Raw genomic sequence first — 25,981 nt, 5'->3', positions numbered from 1 at the left:
TAATCACTTACATAATTAAATACTTAAAATTATTTAAATTACTTACATACAAAACTGATTCATGAAATATATCCCATGAAGAGACCGATAACAAGAAGTAAACACTGTTTTAGTACAACTGTGATGGTCTTGTCCTTTTTCTTGGCATATAACTTCCCCTGTTTCTTCTTCTGTTAGGATTTAAAATATACTGAGAGAAAGAGGTCAGGACCTCCAAGTTCCAGTGAAGCAATGTCATTTTAACTAGCATTTTCCTAGCACTACCACATCTGTGGGCGACCTGTATTATTATCTAATTTATTTTTTTCTTCAAATCAACTTTAACTTACTTACTTTCAAAAACTTTGTTTCCGAGTAGTAGCATTGGCAAAAATTGGCTTTGGTGTACTAATTTTATTCTCCTCTCAAGCTCACTAAAAGAAACACATCCTTGCTTGAGTGAGAGATGTTTGTGTACTGCTTAAAATCATCTGCTTATCCTGGGATTACGTTTGTCCCACCAAAGAAAGAATTATACAGGTATCTAAGCTTCCAAAACAGAACATTTTCATCCTCAAAATACAAAATTGCAAAAAGCTTTTAATGTCTAAAATTTAACAAAGGTAGTACTAAGAAGTTATAATATATATACACGCATAGATCACTTAGAAAGTTATGTCACTATCACTTGCCATCATTAAGACAAACAAACAGCCCCTGATCTCAGCACACAGGACTTAGTGCCACAAGAGTCAAGTGCCTTAAACAGATGGGATGAATGTGTTGTGGCCTTGACCGGCACGGTTCTATACTTTCTCTCACTACACTCAATAGCCCAGAGGAGACAACATGGACAAATGGGGTTTCCAGCATGGGGCACAGTCAAGGAGGATACAGTAGACAGCCTAGGGGGTGTCATTAAGAAGGAAAGTAGGGACTTCCCCAGTGGCTGAGCGGTAAAGAATCCACTGGCCAAGGCAAGAGACACAGATTTGATCCCTGATGTGGGAAGATCCCACATGCTGTGGAACAACTAAGCCTGGGAGCCACAAATAGTGAGCCCACGGGCTGCACCTATGGAAGCCCGAGAGGCCTAGAGCCTGTGCTCCGCAACAAGAGAAGCCACTGCAACGAGAAGCCTGGGCACCAAACACAACTAGAGAATAGCCCCCACTCACGGCAAAAGCCCGTGCAGCAACGAAGACTTAGCACAGCCAAAAATAAATACATAAAATGATTTTAAAAAGGAAAATAAATACAGTATTGCTGTATAAATTTGATAGCCTATTACAACTTTTTAACATCATTTAACTTTTTGAATCATGTACATGTTGCATTTATCAAACCATACAGTAATAATATACAAAAATGCCACTGATAATACACAATAAAAATTATTCAAAGTGGTATAACAAATCTAAGACCATCACAAGCACTGAAATGGCAATCTTAAGGATTAATCCAGAGAAACAAGTGGGATGGTGGTGCTGGTGGGCTCATAAACTTGGAGAAACGTTAATCATTGCAGCATTATTTATTATAGAGAAAAATATTTAGCATGAGGAAAATGGCTAAGCAAATTATGATGGCCTCTTTCAGAGCTATTAAACATAAATGGTTTTTCTAGAGGTACCTCTGGGGAGCTGGCTACTTGGATGTATGTGCTCCCCAGGTTATGAAAACCCTTCAGGCTATACACTTAATATCCATGCAACACACGTATACACACATGCACACACCTCAAAGACACACACCAAAAAAAGATCCATGGAAGTTTCTGTATATACGCTACACTTTGACAATTTTAAGCGAGTGCTTTTAATAATTAGGGAAATGTATATGAGAGAATGTTCAGCTTTAAAACGAGTTGGTTAATGAAGTATTTTAAAGTGCCACTTGGTCTCTCCAAATCTATCTCCCTTTCTCCCAGGGATCATTTCTGCTCCTCTGATTGGTTACAGCCAGGACATTTGCTTCCTTCTTTTTCTATTTCCATCTACCAGGAAAGGTTTCATTTAGCTGGAGAGTATAAAGAAAAAAAAAAAGACATTTAAAAAAGAACAATGCAATTTGAGAGAATTACTCTAAGGAGACATAGACCCTGGAACTGTCTGTCTGCAGGGGAGATCCTTGGGATCCCCAGAAGGGCAGAGAAAAGAGACTGTGTCTTCTCTCCCTTCCTCGTTTCCTTTGTTAGGACTCAGCTCTTTCAGTACTGGATCCTTGGCAACTTTAGTTTCTCTTTCCTTGAGTTGCTGATTGTCACTCCCAAGACCTGCTCACAGACTCCCAAATGCCCTTGACACTGATAGCACCTGCTCATTCTTCTCTCTTGTTATTGACCTCATGGCTCTGACCTTGCTGCCAGAACCAGATTTTTTTCCCCCTCTTGTTTGATCTAGAAGTGGTCCCCAGGCCACCCCTACTTTCTATCTCTTTCTGGCTTGTGTTGACAAATCATGCTTATCCTCTACAATGCAAGGAAATGGCCAGAAGCCTCTGCCCTGTGGGTAGTAGCCCTCGACAAGTGAATTAGATTCTGTGGGACAAATACTAGAGTCAGCCCATGGAGGGCATATACTTCCTGACCGCTGGCCTCCCACCTTTTGTGTGTGTGTGTGTTAGTCGTTCAGTCATGTCTGACACTTTGTGACCCCATGGACTATAGCTGGATAGGTTCCTCTGTCCGTGGGATTCTCCAGGCAAGAATTCTGGAGTGGGTTGCCATCCCCTTCTCCAGGGGATGTTCTTGACCCAGGGATCAAACCCAGGTCTCTGCATTGGCAGGTGGATTCTTTACCATCTGAGCTTTACCAGGGAAGCTTTGGCCTCCTACCTTGGTATCCGCCAAACTACTCTAAAGGGTCTGGGAGGAGCCCTGACAGATCCTCCCCACAGCCCTCCACAGGGGACCTCATCTTGTTTGAAATCCCTAAAAAGGGGATAAGCCATAACTGAAAAGCTCAGAATTCTCCTGTTGACACAATCAATAAACAATCTGTAACAATGAGTAGGAGAGGGTTTTATTTGAACCAGGCTGAGGACTAGCTCAGGAGGGCAGTCTCCAGTAAGGAAGAAAGTGATCTGGAGAAGCATGGTTTTCCCTGTAGTTTTTTTTTTTTTCCCTATAGTTTTATATTGTGTCAAAACGTAGAGCCTATGTCAAACATGACCTTTCTTCAAGGTTTCAACAGATGGTTACAGATTAGCACGTACACAGTGAGTCAGCAGGACCCTGGCTCTGGGAAGGCAAGCTTATCTTCAAAGGAGTGGAATGCTGGCATCACAGGAAGGGGAGTTTATAACGGCAAAAACCACAAGGTTACAGTTAGATGAACTTTTTATTAAGAATTACAGTTGGAACTAGCAAAAATTAAGGATACTTGTTGAGCAAGAACTGATTGGAGCCCTAGTTACAAGGGGAAGAACTTGAGACCACAATTTTATAGCCAGCAGGTTTTGTCCTGAAGACAGCTGGTGGTGTCCTTGGGTTGGAAGAGTTTAAAGAAAGTTCATGTTTTCAGAGAGGCAGAGAGGTGTCCGAGATCAGATCCTCAGTGGCCACCATTTTTATACACCCAAATTGTGATTACTCAATTATAATTTCAATTTGTCATCACAAAGAATATTTTTAAGAAATACTTTAAGAAAATATTTAACAAAAATAAGCTGCAAATTTTGTCTTCCTAAGAGGACCAAGGAACTATAGACGCCATTATTTGTCTGCTGAAATAACACTGCCTTAGTAAATATCCCATGAAAACTTGAGGCCACCTCTCACCCTATTGTTTTTGATCCTCTAGGCTCACAGGGCAGTCCCATTCCCCTGATGCATGTGGGGCCATGCACTCGTGCTGGCATTCTTTTAATCTGTTGGCAGATGCCATGACCAAAAGGCAGCCAGTGGCTCTAAATGGGCAACCAGGTTTAGTGATCCACCTGTTCAATGCCTCCAAAGGTGATGATCCAATCATGCTTTTTTCTATCCATGTAGTTTTATAAAGCAAACTGTAGGATTCACACATACACGTCCAGCCTGTTGATCTGTCATCTTTGACTCATCAATTCCTTGAGAATTATGGAAAAGGAGGATGGAAAGTGTTGAGGAATATGTCCTGGCAAGAATTTGGAGATCTTGAAAGTCGAGTTCTACCTCTGCCCAAAGGATGCAACTCAGCCCATGTGACCGACATTCTGCAGGCAATGAGTTCTCCTGGTTACCTGAGAGACCCTGGCAGCCAACCTGCCAACCCTGGGTGAAGGGGAGGGGATCAAACAGTGAAGAACAGGTAGATGGTGAAGCAGGTTCAATGGCTGTGAAAGAACAGATTGACAATCATATTCATGGGAGCATGGTAGAGACCAACAGATTATGGGCATGGGCATTGCAACGACCAATTGCTAGAAAAGAATAAATGGCTATCATGAGTAATTATCCTGAGTAAAATATCAACTATTAGCCTATCAGATTCAAGTCACTTCCAACAGATTCTTCTTTACATGTTTTTATAAATTAGCAGATGGTACAGACAACTTGGTTTCCTCTACTCTCTGGGTTCAGCACTGATAGGTGAAGGGGCAGTGATTATTTTTGATATGAACTTTCTCAACTGTCCCTATTCCAAAACAATAAAACTATGCAAAAAAATTGAACATGGGCTTCACCAAAGAACAGACACTTCATTTTTGGCTATTAGGTATCATGCTGTTATTCATAATAACACCAGATTCACAGCACTTAAATCAAACAAGAAATTAAGTATAGGATAAGAGGGTTAGGGACAGAAGAGAAATAAGGGACAAGTGGTCAAAAGAAGGGTGCTGGTCTGTGTTTCTGAATTTTACTTCCCCACTCTTGAGATTGGGCTTTCCCGGTAGCTCAGATGGTAAAGAATCCGTCTGCAATGTGGGAGACTGGGGTTCGATGCCTGGGTTGGGAAGATCCCCTGGAGGAGGGAATGGCTATTCATTCCATTCTGGTCTGGAGCATTCCATGGACAGAGAAGCCTGGCAGGCTACAGTCCACAGGGTCACAAACAGTCAGACACGACTGAGTGAATTTCACCCACGCTCTTGAGATCAGGCTTGGCCACCCATTCCAGGCTCTGGTCAGTGGGTGGGTGGAGCAAGTGCCCCCAGGAAGAAGTTCTAAGAACCCCCATGAGGGTCTCCATGTTTGGTCTTTTTTGCCAAGAGCTGTCAGCTCAGGCTCCCAAGAGAAGATGCCAGAGGAGAGCCAGCTGTGATGGACATGTGTGTGTGAAAGTCACTCAGTCATATCCAACTCTTTGCAACCCCATGGACTGTAGCCCGCCAGGCTCCTCTGTCCATGGATTCCTCCAGGCAAGAATACTGGAGTAGGTAGCTGTTCCCTTCTCCAGGGGATCTTCCCAACCGAGGGATCAAACCTGGGTCTCTCGAATTGTAGGCAGATTCTTTACCATCTGAGCCACCAGGGAAGCCTGAGAATACTAGAGTGGGTAGCTTATCCCTTCTCCAGGGGATCTTTCTGACCCAGGAATCAAAATGGGGTCTTCATGCATTGCAGGCAGGTTCTTTACCAGCTGAGTTACTGGGAAAGCCTGTTATGGACACACAGTGAGTAAGAAATAAACTTTTGTTGTGTTTCACCCTGAGATTTGGGCAGTTGTTTCTTCTTGGAGCAAGTTGAACCTACCCTGACTGGTACAGGAGGATTTCCCAACACCTCTGGTCCCAGTTTGAAGATCAACCATTAGTTTCCCTAGTGGCTCAGATAGTAAAGAATCTGCCTGCAATGCATGAGACCTGGGTTCAATCCCTGGCTTGGGAAGATCCCCTGGAGAAAGGAATGGCAACCCACTCCAGTATTCTTCCCTGGAGAATTCCATGGACAGAGGAGCCTGGTGGGCTACAGTCCATGCGGTCACAAAGAGTTGGACATGACTGAACAACTAATGTGACCGCATAACATTAATGAATATGCCAATAGGCAAATCAAGGTTTTTCTGATGCAGAATGCATGATATTCTGATGATATCAAATCCTGACATTTTAGTACCTTCATGGACAGAAGTAGAGGAAACTGCTGTTTGACATTATCAATACATTTTAAATTCATTTTAACAGCGCTTGTTCAGGGAGATGGAAGAAGCAACATTTTGATGAGCTTCTTGGCGACATGAAACAAAATCTTCCTTCTTGGATCAAAAGGGTTGAAAGGATCATGTGCTTAATTATGAGTAACCCTATCTTCTCTAGGGGCCAAGTTGCATTTGCACTGATTGTTGTGTTTTGGAGGTGGGGTCTGGACCCAGGCAAGGGGACCTTGTCCAAGAATCCCTCCCATCTAAGGGAGGTAAGATGGTGCTGGCAACTTGGGACAGGTCAGCGCCAGGGAGGTAGGACTCGGGGCAGCCTCCAAACAAGCCCATGGCCAATAGACTCTAGAAGCCAGAGTCCAATGCCCAGTTGTATGGTTGGTTTCTTTTTGTGGGGGGCAGGGGTGGGGGAGGGGAGGGTATATAGTAATCCTCTCTTCTCTCTTCCTCAGGCCTTCAGTAAAAAATTATGTAAAGTTACAGCCAGGCTTTTGATGTGCTTGCAGGATCCTATCCATGGTTGTGAAAGTGAAAGTGAGTGAAACTTATACAGTTGTGTCCAACTCTTTCCAACTCCATGGACTATACAGTCCATGGAACTCTCCAGGCCAGAATACTGGAGTGGGCAGCCGTTCTCTTTTCCAGGGGATCTTCCCAACCCAGGGACAGAACCCAGGTCTTCTGCATTGCAGGCAGATTCTTCACCAGCTGAGCCACAAGAGAAGGGGACAAAAATCTATGGTTGGGGTACAGGATTTCGGGAGAAATTTGCAGCTTGTAAAGCAATTAGAAGATGGTACAAGGTGGCTGCAGAGAAGTGGAAGCCAGCCCAGGGCTAGAGATTGGCTGAAGTATGAGTGACAACCAAGACTAGTTTATGTAACATAGAAGAATTCCTAGAATTTCCAGGAATACTTTGGAAGAGGAAAAACATAAAAGTAAGAATGTTAACTGTCACATAGGCTGGAGGCTTGAATGGTTACTTATGAGCTTGTTTAGGATTCTCCACCCTGGAAAATCCCATGGATGGAGGAGGCTGGTAGGCTGTAGTCCAGGGGGTCGCTAGGAGTTGGACACGACTGAGTGACTTCACTTTCACTTTTCACTTTCATGCATTGGAGAAGGAAATGGCAACCCACTCCAGTGTTCTTGCCTGGAGAATCCCAGGGACAGAGGGGCCTGGTGGGCTGCCGTCTATGGGGTTGCACAGAGTCGGACACGACTGAAGCGACTTAGCAGCAGCAGCAGCCCCTCAGTTTCTGCCTACTTCCTCTATAATCACAGTCACTTTATAGATACAATGTAGTAGAGAACTTCAAGATATTTTCTTCTGTTTGTTGTCACTTCGCCTTCCTTTTTTAACGGAGGATATACTTTTTAGGGTGAAGAACTCACCTGCCAGTGCAGGAGACCTGCAATCAATCCCCGGGTCAGTAAGATCCACTGGAGAAAGAAACGGCAACCCATTCCACCGTTCTTGCCTGGGAAATCCCATGCACAGAGGAGCCTGGCAGGCTACAGTCCATGGGGTTGCAAAAGAGTGATTAACAATTTCTAAAAATTTATTTTTAAAAATTGATGTATGGTTGATTTATGGTGTTGTATTAATTAGTTTCAGGTGTACTGCTATATATATATATACTTTTTCAGATTCTTTTCCCATATAGGTTATTAAAAAATACTGAATATTGTTCCCTGTGCTATACAGTAGGATCATGTTGCTTATTTTATGTATAGTAGCATGTATATAGGAGAAGGCAATGGCATCCCACTCCAGTACTCTTGCCTGGAAACTCCCATGGACGGAGGAGCCTGGTAGGCTGCAGTCCATGGGGTCGCTAAGAGTTGGACACAACTGAGCGACTTCACTTTCACTTTTCACTTCCATGCTTTGGAGAAGGAAATGGCAACCCACTCCAGTGTTCTTGCCTGGAGAATCTCAGGAACGAGGAGCCTGGTGGGCTGCCATCTGTGGGGTCGCAGAGCCGGACACGATTGAAGTGACTTAGCAGCAGCAGCAGCATGTGTATGTTACTTCCCGTTTCCTATTCACCTTCCTTTTCATTTACTTTGTGGTATTTTTTTGATGTCTGGTTCCAAACATCTATGGAGTGAATAAGTGCTGATGGTGGCCATGTATTGTTCCAGGTGGGAATCTAAGCATCTCATGAGATGGGGTATGCTTCTCCCCTCCTTTCCATCCATGCAGACAGTAGGTTCTAGGTTCAGTCTCCGGACAGGATGCCATAGGGAGAGAACACATTGCAGAAAAAGGTTTGTCAATAATAAGCTTACTGTATTCATTGTTATCTTTGAGTCAAATCTATTGTTATAGGAAGAAGAGCCTTAACGAAAAATAGTGTTTTCTCCAGGGTTCAGTCCTGGGGAATCCTAATTGGGTTTCGGTGTGAGAAATGTTCTGTGACTTGACTTCATCAACCCAATTTTGTATGACGCTTCGCAAGACCTTCTGGGCCAATGGATGGGTCCAGTACTCGGAACTGTAAGCACAGAGGTCTTTTTGTTCTGTCAACTGTTCCCCTGGAGGTAAATTCTGTGAATCTGTTTTCTTCCATTGGGCTCTCCACTGCTCTGTTATCCCTGCCTGGGAGCGTCCCTTTGAGACCCCTGGGTGGAGCATCTACCGCTCTAGAGTGAGCATTCTGCCTAAGGATAGGTGCAGTGTATTCGCTGCCAAAACAGACGTGCTGCCAAGCGGGGTCTCTTGGTGGCTGGCCTCCTGGACTTAGACGTTCCTGTTCTCCCTACTGTAGGATACGGTTCTTCCCGCCCTGGAGGGTGTGAGACGGGGATGGGTGTGTGTCTGGTGCAGGTGGGCCTGCCGGCCCGGCTGCTTCTACTGCAGCCCCCTGTGTAATCCCCTTGTGACTTTCCTCTCTGCATTGCCCAAGCCTGTCCTGGCCCCAGGTTCCACCACTTGTGTTGGGTCCAGGCCTCCCCAGCAGGACCGCCACCTATTAGGGTGGTGCTCACCCATGCACCTGCCACCGGTATTTCAGGCAGCAGCTTCTCTCTTCAACCCAATCCCTGAAAGTTTCATTTTCTCAAGGATTTCTTAGCTTCATACCCACCATGACTTCCCCTTCTTGCTTTAAAAACGTTTGGCAATGTATTTCTCTATTCTTTTTTTAAAAAATGTGTACCACATCTCAGTTCCAAGACAGGAGCGGAGGGGGCAGCAGGATCACATGTCCTTATCCACCGGAAGCACGTGTCGCAGCCGCCGGCAGGTCTATTAGAGTCAACAGATCTCCTGATTTCCCCGAGGTACTGCGACACTGACAGGGAACAAGGAGGTACTATGAGGCAGACAGTGATGTGTCTGCAAATATATGATCTAAAGAGACTGAAAAAAAAAAAAAAGAGACTGGATTTTCAGTTTGTCTCCTTGTGTGAGAAGAAGGAACCGCTTCTCAGTACAGAGAATTGCTATGAGCAACAGTAAGAACGGCTAACGTTGAACAAGCACAACTGCTGTGAGCCCTCTGCATGTCATCCTTGAACCCCACAAGCACCCTATGAAGTAACTACTATGATTACCCTCCTTTTACAGATGTGATGTGAGACCCAGAAAGGAGAAACACCACACTTGTGTGGCATATATCTAGTGTAAGGAAGAGCTTAGAGCCAGGCACTCTGACTCCAGAGCCCACAGTGTAACCTCGAGGACAAGATGTGTGCTACCTTGTCACCCCTCAAGGAACTGACAGAGCAGTTACAAGGTCAAAGGGTCAACAGTGCTGTCTTGCCTGGTAACGGTTTTAAACACGGCAGATGATGGTATCCCTAGGTTACACATGGACGTAATGAGCCAGTGGTTGGGACATGGTGTCCACCTCTGCCGTTTACTTTTCACACCCTCCCTCATTACCTCTCCTTGACCCCAACCCTGACATGCACAACTGACAACTGACTCTTCGTTCCCCCGCACAAATTCATCAGCTGATCTGCTTGATCATTTAAAATATACCTTGAATCTCACCACCTCTCACATCACCATTGTATCTGGGACCCAGAGATCAGGGTCAGAATTAAGAAGCCCCTGCGATCATTGCTGCTACTGCGCCTGCCGCCTCCTGTACCCCAGGGAGCTGAGGAACCACAGCCAGGACGCTGCCCTGGAGACCCGCTCCACACCCCTGCCTGCAGCAGCAGACCGGACAGCGCAGGACAGGAAACTCCCTGCACCTCAGCTTTGCTTCCCTAATTGTTTCTGCCGGTGAAGCCACATACTTCTCATACTCTGGCATGCACAGGATCAGCTTCCTGTGGTCCATTCTTGCGTCTTAGCTCCCTAGACTTCTAGCTCCAAAAGGGAACCAGTGCCCTCATCTTTTTATGTTCCCCAATAGTATCTAGAATGCAGTCCTTTAGTACACAGGTTTCACTGGGAACAAAGAACTTTTCCAGGCTGGAGCTTTTTTTGGGGGGGGGGGCACACAAATTGTCTTGTGGGATCTTAGTTCCCTGACCAGGGATTGAACTTGAACTCAGGCCCTGCAGTGAAAGCGCAGAGTACTCACTGCTGGACTGCCAGGGAATTCTCAAACCAAGCTTTTCTTAATCATTAGGAGACTAACATCCTTCTTCACCACCATACTCATAACTTGGTTTTAGAGCTGATTCTTACCTATGTTTTGGAGCATGATGAAAATAAGGAAAAATCTATCCAAATTAGTTTTATTCCAAGAAATTGTTCAGCTGTGAACAGTTTTAGAAACAATCTTCAAATGTTCAATGTAAGTATACCTAACTTTCAGGAAAACATCTGCCCATTTTGGAGGTTCACAAGTCTACACAAGTTCATTGACACTTATTCCACAATATAGTTCAGTTCAGTTCAGTCACTCAGTCGTGTCCGACTTTTCGCTACCCCATGAATCACAGCACGCCAGGCCTCATCACCAACTCCTGGAGTTCACTCAGACTCATGTCCATCAAGTCAGTGACGCCATCCAGCATCTCATCCTCTGTCGTCCCCTTCTCCTCCTGCCCCCAATACCTCCCAGCATCAGAGTCTTTTCCAATGAGTCAACTCTTCGCATGAGGTGGCCAAAGTACTGGAGTTTTGATTTGACAAGAGAAAAAAACACTTCTGATATTAAATGCCAAACCATAAATCTAAATTATAAAATACTGTTGTTTAGTCACTAAGTAGTGTACGACTCTGTGTGACCCCATGGACTGTAGCCCATCACACTCCTCTGTCCATGGGATTTCCAAGGCAAGAATACTAGAGTGGGGTGTCATTTCCTATTCCAGGGGATCTTCCTGACCAAGGCTTCGAACCCGTGTCTCCCGCCTTGCAGGTGGATTCTTTACTGATGAGCCACTGGGGAAGCCCTATAAAGTACTGGACTGGCCCAAAAGTTCATTCATTTCTTTGGTAACATCTTATGGAAAATCCAGAACGAAACTTTTTGGCCAACCTAATATTAATGCTCTTACAAATACATATGGGAATACTTGTTTGTTCTATAAAATGTTATTCTATTTGATGGTTCCTATGGCTATAAACTGTGACAGTTTTTCTTTTATAGTATTAGCCATTCTACTGAAATAAAAAATTCATGAGTTCTCCTTTTAGTATTGCCTCTAAATACACAAAAGAAAACGGAACTATAATTGAAAGAGGAATGTTTTATGGTCTTCATTATTTGATTTCCCCCAAATCATATTAAAGCAGACTCTTAAGATCCTATAATTTGAATTTTTTAAAACATATAATGAGATTATAAGTAGGACAATTTGCGACAAGATTCTAAGGTTCATTTTTGATAAAAGAGAACACTACTTTTCTCTGTTCACATTGTACCGCACAGATCAATTTTTTTTTTAACATTTACCTGTTTGAAATGTTTGCGAAAAGCAAAATGCTCTAATGACAAACAATAATAAATTATAATAAAATGTGAAGTCATAAAAGAGTTCTGAAAATTAAAAATAAGTACAACCTTGACATTAGATGGTCAGTAGCCTTGTTATGTCAACAAAACCTTCTATGGCTGTTTTTTTAAAAGGTTAGGTCAAAGTTCTACTCCACCAAATTACCAGTCCTTTGACTACAGCTCAATATCATATGGCTTCACTGTAGTATTTATTACTACAGTTTCACTTTTATTTTGGAAGTGAAACTTCTGCAAGATTAACGACTAATGTGCTCCCTGCTTTATAGCACATTCTTAAAATAGATAATGCATTTCAGCAACTGAAGTGTGTTGTATGTTTTCATTTCAAAAACACCCACAAACTAAAGCGGATATTTAAAATCTTTATTGTTTCATCATCAAAAGTTCTCTTTCCATAGAAGAATGGCAATGCAGGGTCAGTGCATATTCTATGGAAAATTCAGCCCTCAAGTAATTTTAGCCTAGAAATCAGAGACAGCACTATGTCAAGCTAGTGTGCAAGGTCGAAGACACAATGCTGCCGGGGCGACTATTATACAGAAGAAATCCGCAGCTGCCAGAAAAAGAGTCTACGGCCAAGTAAATAAGACAGTAGCAGTGCACCGCACTGACATTCTAGAACAGGAAAGGGAAGGACCAGAGACTGTACTTTTGGCAAAAAGAAAAACTCGAGTAGATCACAGGCACTGAGCTCCCAACGCTGCCTCCAGCTGCCTGCTCCACGAGCAGCTGTCCCTTCGTCTTTAGGCCTACCTCGTGACACCACAAGCCGCCTTCGGCTGTGTGCAGATGCGACAGCCACACGCGGGCATCTCGTCCTGCTGCCCATCTCACGGCTCAAAGTAACAACTTGGGTTGGGCAAAGAAGCCTTGAGGCATCTCTAGTAGAAAGTTGAACAAACCCACAATCTGCTCCTATTTTTTTGGAGAAATCAACTTTATAGAATGAGATAGCTGTCGTGATTACTGTTTCATCTGAAGGCAAAACAGATTTTTAAGTAAGTATACTGAATAAACGTACAAACAAATGTCCTTAACAAAATACTGTCAGACCTGGACTATTTTCAAAATTCCTGAAACAAACACTTATCATTGCGGGAGAGGCGAGTGACCACAACTTGACCATGCCTGGTTACTGGGAATCTGGGGGTCAGGTTTGCATGTGAAGCTGCCACACAGCTGGATTTGGCTGCTTTGCATGAATTCACACAATCAAGGCCATTTATAAAAGGAAACAGTGTATCTCTGAGGGTGAAAGAAAAAAATGTTGAGAAGTACACAGGAAACTCGTCTTAAGTATTTTAAAAACACGTATGTACAACCTTAGGGAATAAGTACTACCACTCCCATGTTCTAGATCTTAAGTTGTTAATTATGACTGGCAAGACTAAGTCATTTGTTAATCACCTCAAGGCCTTCTGTGTGGGGCAGGGACACTCTGAATGTATGGCAGAGCACTCACCTCTAATTTAAGGTGTTACTAAACTGTATGGGAAAATTTACTGAATATATACAATGTATAAAATAAGTCACAGGAGGAAGCAGGAAGAGGTATTCTAGTATGTAGGGTGCGAACATACACTTTCCAGTGTCAGAAGCAGTTCCACGTGTGTCCCTTTACCCATGTAAAACACGAAAGCCTGAAAGAAGATCAAAATTTTCACTTATAAATAGAAACAGGATTTTTTAAAAAATGGAATTTCAACCTCGTTTCTTCCTGCCATGCAACTCACTCTAACTATAATAAACATAAATAAAAACCATGTCTCAAAAATCTGTTTTTACACAGATTCTTCTAGCAACTGAGAATAAAAGCACTCCTTTGCAACAATTCCATAAAATAATTTTCAATTCACAAAACACCTGCTTTCTGGCAAAACCAGCAACTATTATGGAGGGCACGGCATTAACACTTGGCCCCTCTGAGGTATAAATGCAGCTAGATTTGCACTGAGTATATAGTCTATAAGGTATGCTAATGGTCTGCATGTTTGCATAAAATTGGGAGTGATGTCATCCTGACTGAATGAAAAATTTATTTTTATAACTATGTGTAGTAATGGAAGTTAAACAATTTTAAGGGAAAAAAAATGTATTTAGCCCAGTAATAGCCAGCAGAACTCTAATGCCTAACCAATGCAAATGGTTATTACATTTAAAAAATGTTTAACATTGCATATTGATTAAAAAAAAACTGAACAGGAAAAACACATAAATATTTTAAAATCAGCAGGACTCCACAAAAAGCATACTAGAGATAAGTGTGAAATCAGTCAAGCTCCTCCAAAAGAGAAAATCCTTTTAATCCTTCAGCAAGTCTCTGTGAAAATAGTATGCTAACAATACAAGTGAGAAGGGAGCACCTGGAACACCCCCGAGAGGCTAGCTCCACTGCTCAGCATCACTGCCCTGTCTCCTATGTGCGCGGACGGCCGAGAAATGACAAGAAGTCCATGTGACAAGAGTTCAGTGATTCCTTTCACCACTGCTGCCAGCTGAAGTCATCATTGCTTCCAAAGACCAAGAAAAAGCCCAGGATAGTTGCAAAGATGACGGTGTTTCCTGTGAGGACGAGTGCACAAGCTCCCCACTGGATCTACGGATGTAAGACAGAAATGCTCAGTTAACAGACATGAAAAACAAGGGAACTAAAAGCGATCAAGGCTCCGGTTGTACACCAACCACGATCCAAAACAAAGACGACGTGTAATGATGACTCTGACACTGCTGAACACACAACGGCTGTTCCTGTAGACCTGGCTGTTCTTGTAGACCTGTGATTCCTTTCAAGAGACAGAAAGGCATGGAAGATAATCATTTTTGAAAAGCAAGCTTGACTTCTAGGTTATGAAGAGGCAGCACAGAATTTTACGATTTTCTGTTTTCAGAGAAGTTTGCTTCAAATCTTCTTTAGTGAATCTAAAAATTTTACCTAGAGAGCAGACTATATTAGAGCATCGGAGATGCACATGTGCTCGTGTATGGTCTATTAAAGAGGCAGGGGGAGTCACTGCCCTCTCTGTGTGGAAGGGTGGCCAGCCTGTCTTCTTTGCCGTCTCCATCTTCCCAGACACGGAGGAGCGAATCTGACTGGTGAGTCAGGGAGGTCTCTTCTATTCTTTGGTACCTTCCCACCTGTAGAGATTTCTCGGGTCGTCAATGTTTTAAGCTGTACAGGGTAGGCCTGGAGTTGTGCGGCACTGGGCGAGTCCATGCCCCCAGCTGTTACCTATCTATTTAAGTTCTTGGCCGTACCATGGGGCATGTGGGATCCTAGTTCCCTGACCAGGCATTGAACCTGGGCTCCTGTATTGGGAGCATGGAGTCTTAACCACTGGACCACCAGCCAAGTCCCCATGTGCCCAATTCTGAGAGTGAAGTACTGGCATACCAAACGCTGCTGCCAATGCATTCTAGTATTTGTACCAATTAACAACAACAAAAGCAAGATTTTTCTCTCTCATCTTCTAGGTTCCTATGTCTCTCATCTCTTTTTCATGTTATTTAACAGACTTTTTTTCCGAGAAAAACTGAACATAAGTCTAATGCTGTCACTTACCAAATTTGCTCTGGCAAATACGATAGGGAGGCCAAAAGCTGAGACCACAATGCCTGTTGTAAGAAATATGGCAAGTTCCTTACAGGCGTTACTCATAGCATCCGTATCGTCGACTAGTCTTCTTGCTATGCAGTATGGAATAGGTGAAAGGATATAGAAGAACAGAACGAAGAGGGGCCAGTATTGGCTAGAAAAGGAAAGATAAGTTAATATAGTTTTTGCTGTCTTTGTCATTTTCCTATACGCAGAATATACTCTTTTTAAAAAATAAGGACCAAAGTATACTGCAAGGTACAAATATGATATAGTTTAAATATAAGCTATAAGCTGAACACCAAAAAAGAGAAAACATTTTGAGTCACAGTATTCCTAAAGTCAACTATGATACAATGATTAAATATTTCTTAAATGAAAAGATAATGCTTTATGATTTGTAACAGTTGGAATTAAGGCCCAAAATTAAAAATATTTTTAGGTCATAAATAAAAAGGCATATGAAAAATGGGATTGTTAACACAGTAATTTTTAAAATTCAAGATTCATAACCTTGATTTCTAAAATCCTGCTTTGGCATGAAGCTAGAACACCCCCAAACTTTCCTTAGTTCACTAGGAACTCCTGAAATACTGCATACAGAAAATGAACTGAAAGTAATACTGAAGACTTTCAATCAGAATGTCAACTTTATCACAATAAAAATCATCTAGCTATTGTATTGTGCCATGTCCTTTCCTGGTTTGGATGATATAAAACACTTATGTAAGATATTACCACTGGGAGAAGATGGGTGAAGGGTGCCGGGAACTTCTCTGTGCTATTTTTGCAGCTTCTTGACAGTCCATCATCATTTCAAAATAAAATGTTAAAATGAAATAGATGACTTTTAAAACTGCCATAAAATACATATCATAATGGAGATTTGCTTGCACTTAGAAGCTCATGATAAGCAAAGATTTATCTATGTGTTTCTCCTAAAAATCTTTTGCTGAATATTTTGAGGACAACAAAAAATTACAAATGGGCATAAGTTTAAGGGAAAACACATGCAAAAAATACAAAAGGACAACAAGTGAAAAATCAAGGTTACCCGTGTCTTCCCTGTCTTCTCTTTCCCAATTCTACTGGTGTGGGTCTTTCCAGATTCCCATATGGATAAACTTTAGAGATACGAATGAATCACTGTACTTATAAATTTAACAAGCTCGCCTGTTTAACAGATTAACAATCACAGCTCTTTCTTGTCCCTTATAAGATGACCTGGTATTTCCATCAGAGGACGTACTAATTTATCATTTTTCTTTTGATAGACCTTTAGGATGCTTCCAGTTTTCTTGTTGTTGGTATTATAACCAAGGCCGCCATGAACACCCATACTCTCCCCTGACTACACATATCTTTGTAAACATCTGCAAGTAGATTTGTGTGAGTAATTCTAAGAAGTGGAAGGATACGTTTTGAGAGCTACAGGCAAACTGGTCACCCAGGAGACTTGCACCTGTTTGAACGTCCACCCAGAGTACATGACAATGCTTGTCTGTCGTATCTTTTACCTTTGCCAATTGATTTCGTGTAATTTAAAAAAGTTTTTGTATTATTTATTTATGGCTGTGCTGGGTCTTCCCTGCTGCGCACAGGCTTTCCCCAGCTGTGGCAGTCGGGGACCACTCTCTAGTGCCACAGCTTCTCTTGCTGCGGAGCACAGGCTCAAAAGTCATGGCACGTGGGCTTAGTTGCTCTGCAGCATGTGGGATCTTCCTGGATCAGGGATCGATCTCCTGCACTGGCAGGAGGATTCTTTACCTCGGAGCCACTAGGGAAGTCCTAATTTTGAATGAGGTTGAGTATATTTTCATGTTCTTACTAGCAAACGGCAATCCTTTTTTACATATTTATTGTTCGTTTTTCTATGTGCTGTCTGTATTTTTCTAATTTATCCTATTAGTTTAAAAAATTCTCTCTGTCCTATAGAGTAATTGTTTACATAACTTTTTTCTTTGTCAGTTGCTCTTGACTCTGCTTACAGTTTTTTGTGTTGAAAAAGACATTTTACATTTTGTCTATAACTTAATCAATTGGTTCTCCAGATGAAGCAGTAGTGATGGGTTAGCATTTTGTTATCTGGCCATTAAAAACTCAGCAGTAGTCAAGGAACAACAGCCAAAGGCTTTTCTACATGCTGCTGTCCTAAAATATGTTCACACAAATTTTAAGTGAAGACTTAAAAGTTTATCCTTAACAAATGACCATTTCTCAGGTTTACTTCTATTGCAGTTAAAAAAAAAAGTGTTTTAACTTTAAAAGTAGAAAAATTTTACACTTAGCGCTTCCCTGGTGGCTCAGTGGGTAAAAGTAGAAAAATTCTACACTTAAACACAAAAAGACAAAAATGTTACATACTTGTATATTGGAAGGGCACATCCAAGCATTAAAAACATCAGCCCAATTGCTCCTCCAAAGGACAAGCTAATCAAAGCTGCAGAGTAAATAAAAAGTGAAACAGAAACAGCAATTAAATCAACATTTATTTTTATTAACATTACTATTAGCAGTCAGAATATTCCCTAAAATCCCAGAAGCAAAAAGCAAGACAAAACACAACAAAAAAGCAAATGTATTAGTGACTCATCTTCAAAAGCTGGAATTATTTTGTCTTGGAATAAGCTATTTGAGGCATCTTCAAAGCAAAATATACTGATACTGATTTTCAAAGCCCTGACAGATGGCAGGCACATTACCACATTCCCAAATTAATGGTCCCATGTCAAAGGAGTCCCATCCCAGTCACAAGATCAATGATCCTCCAGCCTTTAGTATGGTATTTGTTGTCTAGTCACTAAGTCGTGTCCAACTCTTTGTGACCCCATGGACTGTAGCCCGCCAGGCTCCTCTGTCCGTGGGATTCTCCAGGCAAGAACACTGGAGTGGGTTGCCATTCTCTTCTCCAGGGGATCTTTCCCACCAAAGGATTGAACCCGAGTCTCCTGAATTGCAGGCAGACTCTTTACTGCTGAGGCGTGGGGGAAGCCCAGTGTGATGTGACATTTACTCCACAGATCTCTACAGTTTTCAAAAGCAGTCTGTGCAGAAACTCTGCAGTCAGCTTTACTGGACTTTAGGGGCCTCATCTATGGGAAAAGCTCTCCTGATCAGCGACTGCTTCTTGCACATATGCCCCTGGTGTGTACAGATGAAAAGTGTTCCAGGGTACCTGTAGTCAATAATCTCAATTAATTTTGCTACAGATCTTTAAATAGCTTGCAAAGCTACAGCCAGATTTCTTTCCCTAAGCCGCTACACATCAGAAAATATTCAGGATCACAGGTACAATCCTTCAGTTGTATCACCATTTTAAGACGTTATCACAAGCCACAGACACATTCTGTAGGCGAAATACAGTTTCTGAGGTCACAAGCAAACAACACACACCCCCCTATACAAAGCATATATTTGAGAAAGTGTTTTCACATATATCAGTGAGTAGAAACAATGTTCTTGAAAAAGTATAATCAACAGTCTAGAATTAGGCAAAGAAATAAATGATCAATTTGAGCTCCACATAACCTCTATTTCTGCAACTAATAGTGGCTAAAAGAATAACTTTATTTTTTTGTCCTACGATGCAGTCTATTAATCTTATCAGAAACATTAAAATTCAAAAGAGCTGTCAAAAGTCTACAAGTTAGCAAGACAAGACTCAACATATATAAACCAAATTAACACTTAAGGGGTTAAATGCTGCTCAGAATTAGACATACTTCTCTGAATTAAAATGGTCATAATCAAGGACACCCACAGACATGGGAGCTGAGCAGATTTAGTTTTCATTCCGATCACTGATGTAGGTCATGTCAACCCTGAACACATTTACTTCGTCCTTAATGCCATTAGATTTTCAGTTGCACAAGGCAAAGAAAAATAAAAATATCTGCACTTTAACTTGTGGCAAAGGAGGAGCTTTAAGTTTCCAAGGGAATGCGATGTCAACAGTGAGGTAAATACCGAGTTTACCATGTTTTATTCAGTTCAAGACAGGTCCTCAGAAGCTGGTCTTGCTTGCTTGTGAGGACACGCATTCACCCCAGGCTGCACCCCTTGGCCTCTGCATCTGTACTGGCCTTCTTTCCCCTCCTGGAAGTCACGGCTCTCTCAACCACAGGCCCTTTGCATATGCTATCCTTTCTACCTCAGATACTTTTTCATTCACTCATTTCATTCAAGAAATGTCTACAGAGAGCCAAATACCTAACAGGTGCTGGGGTGGTGTTAACGAACAAGGCAAGGCTGTGAACAACTTAGGAGCTTGCATTCTTATCCCAGCTCTGGCCTCTTTCCTCCACATGAGCTCCTGCTTTTCCTTTAGATCTCAGCCCAGTTACCTCTTCCTCAGTGAAGTTTTCAAAAGTCCCTGACTAGACCCATTCCCCCTATTATGTTTATTTATTCCTTCACTCTGCAAACATCTACTGAGTGCCTCCTGAGCACTGCACACTGTTCTTGACACTGGAGACAGAGCAATGAAAAGAAATTAAAACTCTTGCTTTCATGTCTATGTTCTGGTGGGAGAATAAAGTGATTTTTTTTTTAAAAAGTAAACACATGTCAAATACTATTTAAAAAACAAAACAAAACAAAACCAAGGGCGTAGGAGTGCTATTCTAGATATATCGTCCTGGAAGCCATCTCTGATGAGCAGACATCTGGGCAGAGATCTACGTGAAACGAAGAAGTGAATCAACCTTGCGGCTATGTGGGGGTACATTTCAGGCTGGGGCACACGTGCGGAGGCCCTCTTTGCTCTGGCGTGCCTCCCCTGTGCTCATTTATCACAGCGGCCAGGTTTTTTGTTTGTTCTCAGAAAAAATATAATTTTATGTCATCAATCAACAATTTCTTTAAACTGAAGAGTAAAATACATGTTCGGTAAACAAAGATTAGTAGAGTAACTGATTTTGAATACATTTAAGCTACCGAATTACCATGACATTTGGACAACCAGACATGAAAATCGTTCAGTATAAATGTTTATGCAATGCTATACAGATTTGTTTGTCTTTCCTTCTAAGCTGTTCACGGCACGAGAGCAGAGAACAGAGGTTTTCTACTGATTCTCAGGCCTCAGCTCTTAACACTCCATAATAATTATGTGTGGAATGAACGAAAGGAGGCTGAAGGAAGAGAGAGGGTGGGGGAGATGGAAAAAAGAAGTCATGAGAAGAGAGCCCAGTGCAGCTGAGCAGAAACAGTTGCAAGTGAGAGTCAAGAGGCACTGGGGCCCAGCGCCTATCAGCCACTTACTATCTGACTATGTGAGTCATCTGAGCATCAGTTCTTTCTTCTATAAAATAAGGGTTGGACTAGATCTAAAATGCAAATAATTCTCTGAACACTAAGATACTTGTTACAAAACATGCTGAAGAAGTAAAATAAATAAATAAATAAACAAAATCAACTCCGCTTTTTGAAAGGTAACTGCCTAACAGCTCAGTTCACCTTATTTATACAAAAGCCATTTACGCTGACTATAGCTTATAAACCTGGAGGAAACAGAGAGACCACACAGATGTCACAAAGCCCACATGTTAAAGCTAACATTCTCTACCCTCTTATTCAGAAGTTATTTATTTGATTTTTGTGACAATTGTTGTATGTTGGAATGAAACCTTTTATTTTAAAGAATCACCTATGCTCACTTATACATATATATTTCAATAGGCAATTCATGCACCCAGAACAAAGTTAAGTGAAAAGTAACCTTCCTTTCCTGGAAGCAATTACTGTTATCTGTATCATTTGAGCACAAAATTTTGTAAGCTTCTTTTGCTTCCCATATTGAAAATGATGAGAAACAGGAGGGAGAGCTGCAGACAAGAACTGCCCTCTGATTGGAGGGAAGAAACTGGAAAAAAAAAATCAGGCATAAAAAATCTCAAAAAGCATACCAGATTTGTGATAGTCTTGGCCAGGAGATTAGTAACCTTAGAACTTGGTTGCTGTGGTTAACACTGTTCTATGACAAGAGAAAAATTACTTATATTCTTATCATCAAAAAAGAGTCTAAATTCTTTTTAATATGCTCTTAAAAAGTTAATGATGTAGAAAAAACAAACAAGGAACTGAAAAGAGATAAGATTCAGGTATCAAAAGATTCCTTTGTGTGACATCTCACCTCCGGGTCATACTGGATAAGATAAATACCAATGGGGTTAGATAAACTGCTCAAAAAGAGTTCTCAAAAGTGTAAAGTTCCTCCAGTCTTATGAATCAACAACCAGGTTGATGTATATACAAATCTCGCCATGTATGTATAAATGGATGTCCTAGATGACAGATCAACAAGGCAAAATTTTACACTGTAATTAAGTGATGCAACATTCAGAAAGCAAAGCTTAGATGAGTCTGGTTTCTGCTCCCAAAGCCTCCAGGTTAGGGGTGGAACAGGCCAATTATCTAAACTCTCAAGACACTGGGTGTGGTTTCTGTGATTACAAAAAGATTGAAATAGGAGAAGGGACCTAAACTGGGAGTTACCAGAAAAACCCAATATGTAACAAAGTAATAGACAAATGACTTGAGAAGTCAGTCCAGGATTCACTTGGTAAAGTATCCACTTGCAATGTGGGAGACCTGGGTTCGATCGCTGGGTTGGGAAGATCCCCGGAGAAGGGGACGGCAAGCAACCCACTCCAGTACTGTGGCCCGGAGAATTCCATGGACTGTATAGTCCACGGGGTCACAAAGAGTTGGACACGACTGAGTGACTTTCATTAACATAAAGATAGGTCACCAGGAAGAAAACATCCTGATAACAACGACAACAATCAGAAAACTGTACTGAAACCAGAAGTCTAAGTACAATTCCATCTGAGATTCTTTCTGCTGATTAATACTCACCTACCCATAATTACAAAGTTATTTTCTTGAGAGAGAGACTTAATTGACAGTACAGAAATGGGAAAGAACTGGGAAACTGGCAACATCCTAAAAATCACAACATTTCTACCATGACTACCTTTCACACAAGTATTTCAAAAGGTGTGTTATAGTTCAAAAGGAGACAGGAAAGCTATCCTAGCTGCTCAACTGACAAAGTTTTCTACCGGAAATGTTTCCAGACATTATAAATAAACAAGAAACAGTAAACGTGACTCTGGGGAAGAAGCTCAGCAAAAGCTGTCCTTGAAGAAAATAAAACAACAGAAAAAACACTGTTACTTAAGTTCTTCACTTCCTGCTTGCCTGCCCTTCAAACAAAGCCGCAGGTCAGGAAATCAATGTAATCGTTGTCAAGAATTAAGTTGACAACGTTGTTCCTGGTTATTTGCTTCTAACCTAACAAAACTACCAACCAACAGCTGGAGGAAAAAAACTGTAACATTCCTTTCTTTTTTAAAGGAAATAGACAAATAAAACGAGAACTTTTTCATTGAGTTTTAATTAAAAAAACTCTTTTACCTTAAAAAAAAAACCCCACAAACCTAACTTAATAAAAACAGTGAAATGTGAAAAAGCCTCAAGGTGCAACTGTGGAGAGGGGAAGGAAAAGGAGCCCTTTGGGGTCGCTCACGGGCTTTACCTAGTCAGACAAACACCACAAACCATAACGCATCCGTTTTAGGAGCGTGAAGCTCAGAGTCCGGGTCCTGACGCGGATGTGAGCGCCGAGGTTTGGGAAAGAATCATCCTTAAAGCCCTTCCAGCGCATTCCTGGGGGCTCGGTTCGGCTCAGCATCCGAAAAGATCGCACTTGTGCCTTTAAATGGGAAATGACACCGATTTTCCATAACTGGCATCTCTGGCGGCCTCCCCAACCCCCTCAAAACCACACGGTGCCGCCTAGCCCTGGGCTGCCAACTCCTGCAAAACGCGTGTGTGTGTGGAGCCGAGCGGCTGCGGGACTCCGAACGCCCGGCGGAGCCACTTCAATTCTTCGCACCGGGGGGCGACGGGCGGGAGCTAGGCGGCCGAGCTCAGCACCGGGCGGGGGCTGACGCGGGAGCCGCAGACCCTGCCCAGTCCTTTCCGGGAGGCCGCAGCGCCCACCGCGGCCCGGAGGCCGGAGGCGGGGGTCGCGGTCTGGGGGAGCCGGGAGTCAGCCGCCAACGCAGGGAGCCCCGCGGCGCGCGCCGGGTCCCGGTAGACGGCGTGTGGGCCCCGCGTGGGCCCCCCGTCCCCTCTCTCGGGGCGGCGGCCCAGCCCGCCCGGGCTCAGCGCCCCAGGCCCACCTTTGATGCCGGCCATGGTGGTGACGTCGCTCCTGCCTCCGGGACCCGAGGCGGCGGCGGCGGCGGCCTGGAGACCGTAGACGCGCGGCAGCAGCGGCCAGACAACACCCGGAAGTGCGCGACGCAGCACTTCCGCCGGCGGCTCGCGCTCGCGCGGGGGCGCGGGGGGCGCGCCGGACTGGGGGCAGTGGCTCCAGGCCCCTTCCTCCTCCGCTGCGCTGTTGTGGGATCAGTGGTCTCCGAGGCTTTCCGCCCCCTGTCCCGGTTCAGGGGTCGGTGGAAACACCAGCTTCATCCCGAAGTCCCCAACGGGCATCCCGCAACTTCCCACATCCTTTGAGGAGAAGGGACGCGACTGGAAGCCGTCCCCTTGGGACGCGTGGTGTGATGCCTTTGGGGGAATCTTTCAGCGTTCTTCACCCACTTCTCCCTCCGCTCCATCTGGTAATAAAGGGGCTGTAAGGCCAGTTGCGTGGCCTGCACTTGGCTCCTCACTTTCTGACACAGAACCGGAGTTCTGGTGAGACCCACCTCCCGAAGTAGCGGCGGAACCCAGTAACAGGTGGGATTTAATACAATACAAACGAGATTTAATACAAATCCGAGCTTTTGGGAGTCTGTGAGAGTCGGTTGTGTTTTTGTAACAGGGCTAGGAAAAAAGGAGAAAGCAGAGGTACAAATACATTTAGTTAAGTCGTCCTGCAAATCGATTGAACATTTACCATGGATGAAGTGATGAAAAACTAGATACAGTTTCTGTCCTCAAGGAACTTGCAGTTTAGTGACAAGGAGACGAAAAGGTGTAAAATTAAAACAAGGACAATTGTTAGCAAAGTGGATAACTAGTCCAATGACAGTCTGATTTAGATCCATCAGATAACTATTTCCCTGAGGGACAACAGCAGGATGGACAGGTGGGTAAGTAGGAGAGAAAAGGGAAAAGCCATCCTGGGGAGAAGATACTGTTTGCAGGGGTGGGGAAGGGAAAGAGCACATTTGGGAATCCTTTTGGGGCACAAGCCCTGGTGGCTGAGTAAAGTGCATCTTCCCTAATTTGCTTGTACAAATTAGAGCAAAAGGGTTGGGCATTGCAGACATTAGTTCTCCGTGACATTAGTGGGCAACTGGGATTATTCTTCAGATTATCATTATTATTATTATTCAGATTCTTCTATTTGTTTTACATCCGTGGTCATGAAGAAATCCTAAGTGAATATGCTCTGATTTTTCCCACGAGACCCAGTGTTTCCAGCTTTAAAAAAAAAAAAAAAAAAAAAGCGCCACCCTAAGGACTATTTTTGGAACAACAGATGTTGTTTAGAGTCAGTTGAGACCTTAAAAACAGTATTTCCAAGTGTTGTATTTCAAAGACCACTTACAACAGAATTCTTTGGGATGGTTCTTAAAAATGCACGTTCCTAAACTCCACTCCAGACATTCTGGCTCAGACTTTTTGTGGGTAGAGCCCAGAAATCTGAAATTTTAACCAGCATCCCAAAGGATTCCCATGCAAAGTAAAGCTTGAAAATAATTGTCTGAAGAAGGTGGAATGTCAGTTTTCCTGTCATCAGTTTTCTAAGCAAATCCTAAGCATTAATAGGGCTTCCCTGGTGGCTCAGATGGTAAAGAATCTGCCTGCAATTCGGGAGGCCTGGGTTCATCCCTGGGTGAGAATATCCCCTGGAGGAGGGAACGGCTACCCTCTCCAGTATTCTTGCCTGGAGAATTACATGGACACAGAGGGGCCTGGCATGCTACAGTCCATGGGGTCACAAAGAGTTGGACAGGACTAAGCAACTTTCACACTTCACTTCAAGCATTAATATTACATCCTTTGAATGTTCTCTAAATAGTCTTACATAAATTCCTAGTTCAAAAACTTTTCCTTCAGATAGCTTCCTATCTTCCAAAGTCAACTTGCAAAGATGGGGATGAGAGGAAGAGAGCTATTTTTTATTGAGCAGCTGCTATAAACATTTATCTGTTGCTTTAAACACTGATCTAATTTAATCCTCTCCACACTTTGGTAAACTTGGGATTCTTAACTCTTACAGATCAAGTCAGAGACATCTCAGAGAAGTTAAAAAATTTTTTTTATTGTAGAAAAAATGTAATATATAAAAAGTAATCAGAAGTGTCTAATGAACTCCCATGTACCATCAGCTGCCTTCAACAATTAACACACAGTCAGTGGTGTTTTATCTATATTCA

The 25,981-nt window shown here is 42.8% G+C and overlaps 2 protein-coding genes across 2 annotated transcripts in view; one reads left to right on the top strand and one right to left on the bottom strand.

Annotated features, from left to right (window-relative positions):
* Positions 1–12,338: 12,338 nt before the first annotated feature.
* Positions 12,339–24,275, bottom strand: LEPROTL1 (leptin receptor overlapping transcript like 1). Its single transcript, XM_069572907.1, has 4 exons — positions 23,771–24,275; positions 17,946–18,021; positions 15,549–15,735; positions 12,339–14,585 (listed from the first exon to the last, which is right to left on the bottom strand). Exons 1-4 carry the CDS (start codon positions 23,784–23,786, stop codon positions 14,469–14,471), a joined length of 396 nt encoding a protein of 131 aa, XP_069429008.1. The 5' UTR covers positions 23,787–24,275; the 3' UTR covers positions 12,339–14,468.
* Positions 23,390–25,981, top strand: part of SARAF (store-operated calcium entry associated regulatory factor) — a 26,976-nt gene continuing 24,384 nt past the window's right edge. Inside the window, exon 1 of the mRNA XM_069572898.1 lies at positions 23,390–24,332. The gene's annotated coding sequence lies outside the window, so the exon portion shown is untranslated. The remainder of the gene's footprint in view (positions 24,333–25,981) is intronic.

The sequence above is a fragment of the Ovis canadensis genome, chromosome 26 (genome assembly GCF_042477335.2).
Source record: "Ovis canadensis isolate MfBH-ARS-UI-01 breed Bighorn chromosome 26, ARS-UI_OviCan_v2, whole genome shotgun sequence".
NCBI classification, from domain to species: domain Eukaryota; kingdom Metazoa; phylum Chordata; class Mammalia; order Artiodactyla; family Bovidae; genus Ovis; species Ovis canadensis.
This window is presented reverse-complemented; position numbering and strand designations above follow the sequence as displayed.